Below are 12,489 nucleotides of genomic sequence, written 5' to 3' on the forward strand. Positions count from 1 at the left end.
CGGCCTGTGTCCCAGGGTGAGTCTGGTGTGCTCCCTGAACAAAAAAATGAGAGGCTATCGAGAAACGAAACAGAAAACTCGAAAGTCCCACAGCCCTGTTTCCATTAGGCCCTTCAGACTCTTCCTCGTGTAAAGATTGTATCAGTGCCAGAAAGTCTCCTTTCGAACTCCCGCCGTTGAAGTCACGCAGCTGAATTGAACCCTGTCTCCATCCTGAGCTAATGGTGACCTTGGGCACCTACTTCGTCTGGCCAGATGCCTGGGGGCAGGGTGGTGGGAGTGCGCCCCCCTCTCCCCGCAATAAGGAGGATTGCATTGTGTAGAGGGAATTTTAAAACTATCATAAAATGCTGCCACTTAAAATATTCAGCGGCATTCTTGTAAGATGCATCCCAGTTTTCGGAGATATTAGAAGGTAGAGTCGACGTGCTTCAGAGAATGGGTGGAATGAGGCGCTGTCACGGCTGCTGATCGCGGCTTCCAGACAAGTACAGCCCTCCCCACTCTCCATGAGCAAAGTAGGCCTGGACTTGCTTGTAGCGAGAGGCAGCGCCAGAATCAGAACCCAGTTTTGTGTGATTGGAAAGTCTTTTTTCTCCGGTTTCCAGCCTGCCCTCCTCAAAGAGCCTTCCTGACCTTGGGGGCCTGGGGCTTCCGAGTTTTAATCTTTCATTGCTATCCCGGGTTTCTTACCCTCGGCGGTGTTGGCATCTTGGGTCGGATCGTTCCTTGTTGCAGGGACCGTCCCGGGCACTGGAGGACTGTAGCAGCATCTCTGACCTCTACCCACTAGACACCAGGACCAGCCTCCCAGCTGTGACAACTAGAAATTTCTTCAGACATTGTCCACAGGTGCAAAATCGCCCCTGGCTGAAAATCACTGATTTGCCTCTAAACTACTAGTCCTGGGTGAGAAAATGGGATTCAAGTTCTCTTTTCTCACTTGGGACCAAAGGAAAGACCCGTGTCCTCAGAGCATGGGCTCTAAACCACTCGCATTGGACGCATTTGGAGTGCAGCCTCAATGCAGATTCCAGGGCCTGCCCCAGAGCTGCCAAGTCCAAATTTCTGGTAAACATCTGCCTGGCAGTGGGCTTACCCTGGAGCAGAGGTGCCAGGGTGGGTGTACCAGGAGGACTTCCTGGAGGAGGGGCCATGTAGACAAGTTTGGAAGGGTAAATGGAATCAGCCGGCTGGAAAAGGGAGGAGGCCGGGTGTCACGGGCCCTTCAGTGAGGGCCCCTGGGCCTTTTGCTGTGCGCGTCCTTGGGGCCACTGCTCCCCCTTGAACCCTGTCCCACGCCTGGCGTCACTGCTTCTTAAGTTAACTAATTTTTTTCCGTTAATAATATCAGTGTGTGTTCACTTTGCAAAACAATTTAGAAGTAGATTAGCCAAAGGGAGAAAAAATTAAAATCATATGATGTCTGAGCAGAGACAGCCATTGCTAGCTAACATTTTCCTGTGCATTTTACAACTGGGTACAAAATTTTAACAAAGACGGATCCAGTGTACATACTGTCTTAAGTCCTGCGTTTTTCCACTGAAGAAGTTATCTTTTTTTTTTATTTTGGAGGAGCTTTTTTTAATCAATATTTTTTTAATTGAAGTATAGTTGATTTACAATGTTCACTGCTGTACACTAAAGTGATTCGGTTATTTGTGTATACATTCTTCTTTTTAAAAATATTCTTTTCCATCATGGTTTATCATAGGATATTGAATATAGTTCCCTGTGCTATACAGTAGGGCCTTGTTGTTATCCATTCTGTATATAATAGCTTACATCTGCTAACACCAAACTCCCACTCCACCCCTCCCCCAACCCCCTGCCCCTTGGCAACCACCAGTCTGTTCTCTGTGTCTGTGAATCTGTTTCTGTTTCATAGACAGGTTCATTTGTGTCATATTTTAGATTCCACATATAAGTGATATCATATGGCATTTGTCATTCTCTTTCTGACTTACTTCACTTAGTGTGATAATCTCTAGTTGCATCCATGTTGCTGCAAATGGCATTATTTCATTCTTTTTTATGGCTAATATTCCATTGTATATATGTACCACATCTTTTTTTTTAACATCTTTATTGGAGTATAATTGCTTTACAATGTTGTGTTAGTTTCTGCTGTATAACAACGTGAATCAGCTGTATGTATACATATAGCCCCATATCCTCTCCCTCTTGAGCCTCCCTCCCACCCTCCCTATCCCACCCCCCTTGGTGGTCACAAAGCACCGAGCTGATCTCCCTGTGCTATGCAGCTGCTTCCCACTAGCTATCTATTTTACATTTGGTAGTGTATATATGTCCATGCTACCCTCTCACTTCATCCCAGCTTACCCTTCCCCCTCCCCATGTCCTCAAGGTACCACATCTTCTTTATCCATTCATCCGTTGATGGATATTTAGGTTGTTTCCATGTCTTGGCTATTGTGAATAGTGCTGCTCTGAACATAGGGATGCATGTATCTTTTTGAATTATAGTTTTGTCTGGATATATATGCCCAGGAGTGGGATTGCTGGATTGTATGGTAATTCTATTTTTAGTTTTCTGAGGAACCTCCATACTGTTCTCCATAGTGGCTCCCACCAACAGTATATGAGGGTTCTCTTTTCTCCACATCCTATCCAGCATTTGTTATTTGTAAGACATTTTAATGATGTCCATTCTGACCAATGTGAGGTGGTACCTCACTGAAGTTTTGATTTGCATTTCTCTAATAATTAGCAGCATTGGGCATCTTTTCATGTCCCTATTGGCCATCTGTATGTCTTCTTTGGAGAAATGTTTATTTAGGTCTTCTGCCCATTTTTTGATTGGGTTGTTGTTGTTATTGAATTGTATGAGCTGTTTGTATACTTTAGAAATTAAGCCCTTGATAGTTACATCATTTCCAAATATTTTCCCCCATTCTGTAGGTTGTCTTTTTGTTTTATTTATGGTTTCCTTTGCTGTGCAAAAGCTTATAAGTTTGATTAGGTCCCATTTGTTTATTTTTGTTTTTATTTCTATTGCTTTGAGAGACTGACCTAAGAAAACATTGGTACGATTTATGTCAGAGAATGTCTTGCCTATGATCTCTTCTAGGAGTTTAATGGTGTCATGTCTTATGTTTAAGTCTTTAAGCCATTTTGAGTTTATTTTTGTGTGTGGTGTGAGGGTGTGTTCTAACTTCATTGATTTGCATGCAGCTGTCCAACTTTCCCAGCACCACTTGCTGAAGAGACTGTATTTTTTCCATGGTATATTCTTGCCTCCTTTGTTGAAGATTAATTGACCGTAGGTGTGTGGGTTTATTTCTGGGCTGTCTGTTCTGTTCCATTGATCCATATGTCTGTTTTTGTGCCAGTACCACACTGTTTTGATTCCTGTAGCTTTGTAGTATCATCTGAAGTCTGGGAGGGCTATGCCTCCTGCTTTGTTCTTTTTCTTCAGGATTGCTTTGGCAATTCTGGGTCTTTTATGGTCCCACATGAATTTTAGGATTATTTGTTCTAGTTCTGTGAAAAAGGTCATGGGTAATTTGATGGAGATCACATTAAATCTGTAGATTGCTTTGGGTAGTATGGCCATTTTAACACTATTAATTCTTCCAACCCAAGAGCATGGGATATCTTTCCATTTCTTTGAATCCTCTTCAGTTTCCTTTATTAATGTTTTATAGTCCTCAGTGTATAAGTCTTTCACCTCCATAGTCAGATTTATTCCTAAATATTTTATTTTTGGGGGTGTGAGTTTAAAAGGGATTGTTGTGTACATTCCCTATCTGATATTTCATTGTTGATGAAGAAGTTATCTTCTTTTTTAAAAAAATTTATTAAATTTATTTATTTTTGACTGCGTTGGATCTTTGTTGCTGCACGTGGGCTTTCTCTAGCTGCGGTGGCTCTTCATTGTGGTGCATGGGCTTCTCATTGTGGTGGCTTCTCTTGTTGCAGAGCATGGGCTCTAGGCATGTGGGCTCAGTAGTTGTGGCACGCGGGCTCAGTAGTTGTGGCTTGTGAGCTCTAGAGCGCAGGCTCAGTAATTGTAGTGCACGGGCTTAGTTGCTCCGTGGCATGTGGGATCTTCCTGGGACGGGGCTCGAACCCCTGTCCCCTGAGTTGGCAGGTGGATTCTTAACCACTGTGCCACCAGGAAAGCCCGAGAAGTTATTCTTGAAACTCCTGTTTCCTGGGAGCAGAGACACAAGAGGCCAAGGGAATGGGAAGTTCATCACCTGCGAGAACTTGTCAGCTTTCAGCCTCCCGGTCTTGAACGGAGCATCCCAACAAGAGTTGGCATTTTCTTCTCTTATATCTGCTCAGCCCCTTGGTTTCTCAGTACTGTCGGACAAAGACCGTCTGAAGCCCCCCAGGTCATGGCTGACTCCTGCTATGCCCTCAACTCTTGGCCACGCCCCACCCAGCACCTACTTGGTGTCACTGCCTGTGTGTTGCTCTCTGGAGTTCTCTAGCCCTCAGCTGCCTCTTCTCTCTGCACCCACGTTTATTTTTGTCTCATCTCTCCTGCATTGCTCCCTGACCTTCCTGTATCACCCCTCAGACCCTCGCACTTCACTGCTCTGCAGCTTTTCATGGCTGCCCAGTGCCTTCGGGAACCAAGTCTGACATCTGAGTCCAGCCTTGAAAGCATCGTGCACCTTGCTCCCCAGGCCTCCTTTCTCATCGCTGCTGTCACCTTCACACCTGCTCCAGCCCTGGTCCCTGAAAACACTAGGCTTTTCCCCATTGTAGGGCTTGCCTTCGGGCATCAGGGGCTCTTAGCCTAATCTCCTGCTCCAAAAATTGTTATGCATCCTTCAGCACCGCATCCAGTCACATCTCTTTTCTCTCCACATCTTTCTTCAGCATCCGTTACTGCCATTCGTTCGCTCCTTCCCTCTGCTCGTTCTTCGTTCCACACGTGTTGGCTGCTGCTGTGTGCGTGCAAAGCCCCACACTGATAGACGTGAAAGACACGGAGGGGTGTCACCCTCGCTGGGGATTGTTCTCACTTTGGTAAAGGATCAGCTCTCTGACCACAGGAGAGTGACTTAATCGTCAATAAAATGGGGAGGTGGTGATGCCTTTCGTAGAGCGCAGCGTGAACATCAAATGCAACAACAGATACTGAGTGCTTAGTGACCTAGTTTGGGAGAAGCCGTTGCCAGTTGAGGTTTGCATTTCACGGTGTTTTGAAGCAGCTCCCCGGGCAGCAGCTCCAGGAGGGCAGCGGCCTTGCCTCCCTTATTGGTCCAGCACCAGGAGAGTGATTGTCACAGCGTGGGTATCAGTGTGTATTTCTGATTGAGTCCGTGATGCTTTCTTCTCCTGCATTCTAGAGGAGGTGAAACATTTGGTTTTAAGTCAGAGAAGTTCGTCTGAACAGGGCATTCACGTCAAAGAGAAGCTGCACCAGGACCACGCACCAGGGAAGCCAGAAGAAGCAAGAAAAGGCTTAAGCTCTGGACATGGTGAGCGGAGACCCCGGCAGGGAAGGTGGTTGGCTGGTGTTGCTGGAGTGGCGCGTGCGCACTGGCGTCCGCCCCGCCTGTGCAGTGCCTGCGCTGCGCCCCTTCACCCTCCGAAGCGGGCGCGGCTCTCCCTGCACCGCTCTTTCGTCGTGGATTCTTGTCCTTTCATTTTTGTGACTTACCAAACAAAAAACCTTTCCTAGCCGTAGAAGTTAGATACATCTTTTTTGTTTGTTTTTTAGAATATTCAGTGAATATGCTGGGTTGGCCCAAAAGTTCTTTCGGGTTTTTTCCGTAGGATGTTATAAAAGTATAAAACAAGCAGGGAAAATAATCTGTTGTTCCGTCACCAGGAACAAACGTAATATTTTGGTTATCATATCATGGCAACTCCTTTGTTTTTGTGCTAAGCTTTTTTTTTTTTTTTTTTTTTTTTTACATGGATGAGGTTATTCTGGGCACATAATTTTCTGTTCTGAGATTACTACGTAACATGCACTGTCCTATTTCCTTAAGAACTTTCCGTAAACTTCATCTGTGGTGACTTTGTAATATTTCCTCTGCTGGCGGCACTGCAATATGCTTAACTATTTATTCCCTGTTGGTGGGAACTTAGGAATCTTGGGGGGTGTTTTCAGTATTCCCTACGGTGCTAAAGTGGACAGTTGAACAGATGGTAGACTTTTCTTCTTTTTTGTTCTCTGGGGGGTTAGATAAGGACCTAGAGGGCTTCTCTTGCCTCCATTTGTCCAAAGTAACCATAGTTATTCTGTGTATTCATTCATTACTCACGTATTATTGACAGACCTTTTTACTGAATGCTTGGGGACTGATGCCTGGGGGCTGGCATTGCATGTGTCTTAGTGAACTCGTGTAGAACAGGGAGTTTGGAGGCGCTGGCTAATATTACTGGCTTCTCACCCCGCAGAAAAGGCAACTCTTCCCAAGACCACTGCGAACTCTGAAGAGCTGCTCGGGACGGAAGATCCTGACACAGCACAGTAAGGATGGCCCTGTGTTATTTTGGGGTGTGGGAGTGGAACCCCCTCTTGTACTTGCCCCGCAGATTCTCACCCAGAGTCATGTCGATTTTTGGTAACTTCAGTTATGTTCGATCTCACGCAATCCAGCTGAGATGAACGGAACGGAGAGAGGCATGCTGTGTCTTTGAGTGTGTGTGGTGCATCGGGCCCCATGCTTTTGCGTGCGTTACTGTATCGCATTTAATCATCAGCATTATCGCTCTGTGGGGTGGTATTACCATCTCCATTTTCTCCATAAAGTGACTGAGAGGTTACGTGATTTTTACAAAGTTATAAAACTAGGATTCTTGGTCATCTTGAGAGTGTTGGTAACGCCAGGATCCCAACCCACACCTTCAGATGACTGAGTCCACAGCCTTCCCTGTTGGGAGAGCAGTTGCTCTTGGGGCCTCCTGTAGCCTAATGAGGGTCCAGCGAAGGAGGCTTCTCAGATGCTGTGGGGAGTCAGGGAGAATGGAGGCCCAGCTGGTGGCTTGACGGGATAGGATGGGAAGAACCAGAGAACATGTCATTTTTTTCGAAAATTTTATTGAATTATAGTTGATTTACAATGTTGTATTAATTTCTTCTGTACAGCAAAGTGACTCAGAACATGTTTTAAAGTGTTGATTAAAAATTTTTTTTGCAGGAATTTACAGATTAATTTGGGGAGAATTGACTTTTTTCCCCCTCAGAATATATATGTGTGTGTGTGTGTGTGTGTGTGTGTGTGTGTGTGTGTGTGTGTGTGTGTGTGTGTGTGTGTGTATATTTTAACATCTTTATTGGAATATAATTGCTTTACCATGGTGTGTTAGTTTCTGCTTTATAACAAAGTGAATCAGCTATACATATACATATATCTCCATATCCCCTCCCTCTTGCGTCTCCCTCCCACCCTCCCTATCCCACCCCTCTAGGTGGTCACAAAAGCACCGAGCTGATCTCCCTGTGCTATGCGGCTGCTTCCCACTAGCTATCTATTTTACGTTTGGTAGTGTATATATGTCCATGCTACTCTCTCACTTCATCCCATCTTCCCCTTCCCCCTCCCCGTGTCCTCAAGTCCATTCTCTAGTAGGTCTGTGTCTCTATTCCCATCCCGCCCCTACGGTCTTCATAAACATTTTTTTTTTTTAGATTCCATATATATGTTAGCATATCGTATTTGTTTTTCTCATTCTGACTCACTTCACTCTGTATGACAGACTCTAGGTCCATCCACCTCACTACTCATAACTCAATTTCGTTTCTTTTTATGGCTGAGTAATATTCCATTGTATATATGTGCCACATCCTCTTCATCCATTCATCTGTCGATGGACACCTAGGTTGCTTCCATGTCCTGGCTATTGTAAATAGAGCTGCAGTGAACATTGGGGTGCAATGAACACAAAAATAGTACATGACTCTTTTTGTGTTTTTTTTTGTTTTTTTAATCTCTGTGTGGACAATGATAATAATCCAACAGATTTTGTTTTAAATTTTTAAATTTAATTTTATTTATTTTTTTATACAGCAGGTTCTTATTAGTCATCAATTTTATACACATCAGTGTATACATGTCAATCCCAATCGCCCAGTTCATCACACCACCACCCACCCCCCGCCACTTTTCCCCCTTGGTGTCCATACGTTTGTTCTCTACATCTGTGTCTCTATTTCTGCCCTGCAAACCGGTTCATCTGTACCATTTTTCTAGGTTCCACATATATGCGTTAATATACGATATTTGTTTTTCTCTTTCTGACCTACTTCACTCTGTATGACAATCTCTAGATCCATCCACGTCTCAAAAACTGACCCAGCTTCATTCCTTTTTATGGCTGAGTAATATTCCATTGTATATATGTACCACAACTTCTTTATCCATTCGTCTGTCGATGGGCATTTAGGTTGCTGCCATGTCCTGGCTATTGTAAATAGTGCTGCAGTGAACATTGGGGTGCATGTGTCTTTTTGAATTATGGTTTTTGCTGGGTATATGCCCAGTTGTGGGATTGCTGGATCATATGGTAGTTCTATTTTTAGTTTTTTAAGGAACCTCCCTACTGTTCTCCATAGTGGCTGTATCAATTTACATTCCCACCAACAGTGCAAGAGAGTTCCCTTTTCTCCACACCCTCTCCAGCATTTGTTGTTTGTAGATTTTCTGATGATGCCCATTCTAACTGGTGTGAGGTAATACCTCATTGTAGTTTTGATTTGCATTTCTCTAATAATTAGTGATGTTGAGCAGCTTTTCATGTGCTTCTTGGCCATCTGTATGTCTCCTTTGGAGAAATGTCTATTTAGGTCTTCTGCCCATTTTTGGATTGGGTTGTTTGTTTTTTTAATATTGAGCTGCATGAGCTATTTATATATTTTGGAGATTAATCCTTTGTCCATTGATTCGTTTGCAAATATTTTCTCCCATTCTGAGGGTTGTCTTTTCATCCTGTTTATGGTTTCCTTTGCTGTGCAAAAGCTTTGAAGTTTCATTAGGTCCCATTTGTTTATATTTTCATTACTCTAGGAGGTGGATCAAAAAAGATCTTGCTGTGATTTATGTCAAAGAGCGTTCTTCCTATGTTTTCCTCTAAGAGTTTTATAGTGTCCGGTCTTACATTTAGGTCTCTTATCCATTTTGAGTTTATTTTTGTGTATGGTGTTAGGGAGTGTTCTAATTTCATTCTTTTACATGTAGCTGTCCAGTTTTCCCAGCACCACTTATTGAAGAGACTGTCTTTTCTCCATTGTATATCTTTGCCTCCTTTGTCATAGATTAGTCGACCATAGGTGCATGGGTTTATCTCTGGGTTTTCTATCTTGTTCCATTGATCTATATTTCTGTTTTTGTGCCAGTACCATATTGTCTTGATTACTGTAGCTTTGTAGTATAGTCTGAAGTCAGGGAGGCTGATTCCTCCAGCTCCGCTTTTTTCCCTCAAGACTGCTTTGGCTATTCGGGGTCTTTTGTGTCTCCATACAAATTTTAAGATTTTTTGTTCTAGCTCCGTAAAAAATGCCATTGGTAATTTGATAGGGATTGCATTGAATCTGTAGATTGCTTTGGGTAGTGTAGTCGTTTTCACAATATTGATTCTTCCAATCCAAGAACATGGTATATCTCTCCATCTGTTGGTATCATCTTTAATTTCTTTCATCAGTGTCTTATAGTTTTCTGCATACAGGTCTTTTGTCTCCCTAGGTAGGTTTATTCCTAGGTATTTTATTCTTTTTGTTGCAGTGGTAAATGGGAGTGTTTCCTTAATTTCTCTTTCAGATTTTTCATCATTAGTGAATAGGAATGCAAGAGATTTCTGTGCGTTAATTTTGTTTCCTGCAACTTTACCAAATTTATTGAATAGCTCTAATAGTTTTCTGGTGGCATCATTAGGATTCTCTATGTATGGTATCCTGTCATCTGCCAACAGTGACAGTTTTACTTCTTCTTTTCCAATTTGTATTCCTTTTATTTCTTTTTCTTCTCTGATTGCCATGGCTAGGACTTCCAGAACTATGTTGAATAATAGTGGCGAGAGTGGACATCCTTGTCTTGTTCCTGATCTTGGAGGAAATGCTTTCAGTTTTTCACCATTGAGAATGATGTTTGCTGCGGTTTGTCGTATATGGCCTTTATTATGTTGATGTAGGTTCCCTCTATGCCCACTTTCTGGAGAGTTTTTATCATAAATGGGTGTTGAGTTTTGTCAAAAGCTTTTTCTGCATCTATTGAGATGATCATATGGTTTTTCTTCTTCAATTTGTTAATATGGTGTATCACATTGATTGATTTGAGTATATTGAAGAATCCTTGCATCCCTGAGATAAATCCCACTTGATCATGGTGTATGATCCTTTAATGTGTTGTTGGATTCTGTTTGCTAGTATTTTGTTGAGGATTTTTGCATCTATATTCATCAAAGGTATTGGTCTGTAATTTTCTTTTTTTGTAGTGTCTTTGTCTGGTTTTGGTATCAGGGTGATAGTGGCCTCATAGAATGAGTTTGGGAGTGTTCCTTCCTCCATAATTTTTTGGAAGAGTTTGAGAAGGATGGGTGTTAGCTCTTCTCTAAATGTTTGATAGAATTCACCTGTGAAGCCATCTGGTCGTGGACTTTTGTTTGTTGGAAGATTTTTTAAAAATTAATTAATTTATTTATTTTATTCATTTATTTTTGGCTGCATTGGGTCTTCGTTGCTGTGTGCGGGCTTTCTCTACTTGCGGCGAGCGGGGGCTACTCTTTGTTGCAGTGCACAGGCTTCTCATTGTGGTGGCTTCTCCCGTTGTGGAGCACGGGCTCTAGGCGCGCAGGCCTCAGCAGTTGCGGCATGCGGGCTCAGTAGTTGTGGCTCACGGGCTTTAGAGCACAGGCTCAGCAGTTGTGGCACACAGGCTTAGTTGCTCCACGGCACATGGGATCTTCCCGGACCAGGGCTCAAACCCGTGTCCCCTGCGTTGGCAGGCGGATTCCTAACCACTGCGCCACCAGGGAAGTCCCTGTTGGAAGATTTTTAATCACAGTTTCAATTTCATTACTTGTGATTGGTCTGTTCATATTTTCTATTTCTTCCTGGTTCAGTCTTGGAAGGTTATACCTTTCTAAGAATTTGTCCATTTCTTCCAGATTGTCCATTTTATTGGCATAGAGTTGCTTGTAGTAGTCTCTTAGGATGCTTTGTATTTCTGCGGTGTCTGTTGTAACTTCTCCTTTTTCATTTCTAATTTTATTGATTTGAGTCCTCTCCCTCTTGATGAGTCTGGCTAATGGTTTATCAATTTTGTTTATCTTCTCAAAGAACCAGCTTTTAGTTTTATTGATCTTTGCAATTGTTTTCTTTGTTTGTATTTCATTTATTTCTGCTCTGATCTTTATGATTTCTTTCCTTCTGCTAATTTTGGGTTTTGTTTGTTCTTCTTTCTCTAGGTCCTTTAGGTGTAAGGTTAGATTGTTTATTTGAGATTTTTCTTGTTTCTTGAGGTAGGCTTGTATAGCTATAAACTTCCCTCTTAGAACTGCTTTTGCTGCATCCCATAGGTTTTGGATCGTCATGTTTTCATTGTCATTTGTCTCTAGGTATTTTTTGATTTCCTCTTTGATTTCTTCAGTGATTGTTGGTTATTTAGTAACGTATTGTTTAGCCTCCATGTGTTTGTGATTTTTACGTTTTTTTCCCTGTAATTGATTTCTAATCTCGTAGCGTTGTGGTCAGAAAAGATGCTTGATATGATTTCAGTTTTCTTAAATTTCCTGAGGCTTGATTTGTGACCCAAGATGTGATCTATCCTGGAGAATGTTCCGTGCGCAGTTGAGAAGAAATTGTAATCTGCTGTTTTTGGATGGAATGTCCTATAAATATCAATTAAATCTCTCTGGTCTATTGTGTCATTTAAAGCTTGTGTTTCCTTATTTATTTTCACTTTGGATGATCTGTCCATTGGTGTAAGTGAGGTGTTAAAGTCCCCCACTATTATTGTGTTACTGTCAATTTCCTCTTTTATAGCTGTTAGCAGTTGCCTTATGTATTGAGGTGCTCCTATGTTGGGTGCATATATATTTATAACTGTTATATTTTCTTCTTGGATTGATCCCTTGAGCATTATGTAGTGTCCTTCCTTTTCTCTTGTAACATTCTTTATTTTAAAGTCTATTTTATCTGATATGAGTATTGCTACTCCAGCTTTCTTTTGATTTCCATTTGCATGGAATATCTTTTTCCATCCCCTCACTTTCAGTCTGTATGTGTCCCTAGGTCTGAAGTGGGTCTCTTGTAGACAGCATATATATGGGTTTTATTTTTGTATCCATTCAGTGAGCCTGTGTCTTTTGGTTGGAGCATTTAATCCATTCATGTTTAAGGTAATTATTGGTATGTATGTTCCTATGACCATTTCCTTAATTGTTTTGGGTTTGTTTTTGTAGGTCCTTTTCTTCTCTTGTGTTTCCCACTTAGAGAAGTTCCTTTAGCATTTGTTGTAGAGCTGGTTTGGTGGTGCTGAATTCTCTGAGCTTTTGCTTGTCTGT

The 12,489-nt window shown here is 42.3% G+C and overlaps 1 protein-coding gene across 1 annotated transcript in view; it reads left to right on the forward strand.

Moving 5' to 3' along the window:
• CFAP92 (cilia and flagella associated protein 92 (putative)) overlaps positions 1 to 12,489 on the forward strand; it is a 126,982-nt gene that overhangs the window by 13,906 nt on the left and 100,587 nt on the right. The window contains exons 6-7 of the mRNA XM_057554926.1: positions 5,328 to 5,459; positions 6,388 to 6,460. Of these exons, the coding sequence (XP_057410909.1) occupies positions 5,328 to 5,459; positions 6,388 to 6,460 (205 nt within the window). The remainder of the gene's footprint in view (positions 1 to 5,327; positions 5,460 to 6,387; positions 6,461 to 12,489) is intronic.

Source organism: Balaenoptera acutorostrata, chromosome 10, assembly GCF_949987535.1.
Source record: "Balaenoptera acutorostrata chromosome 10, mBalAcu1.1, whole genome shotgun sequence".
Lineage (NCBI taxonomy): Eukaryota > Metazoa > Chordata > Mammalia > Artiodactyla > Balaenopteridae > Balaenoptera > Balaenoptera acutorostrata.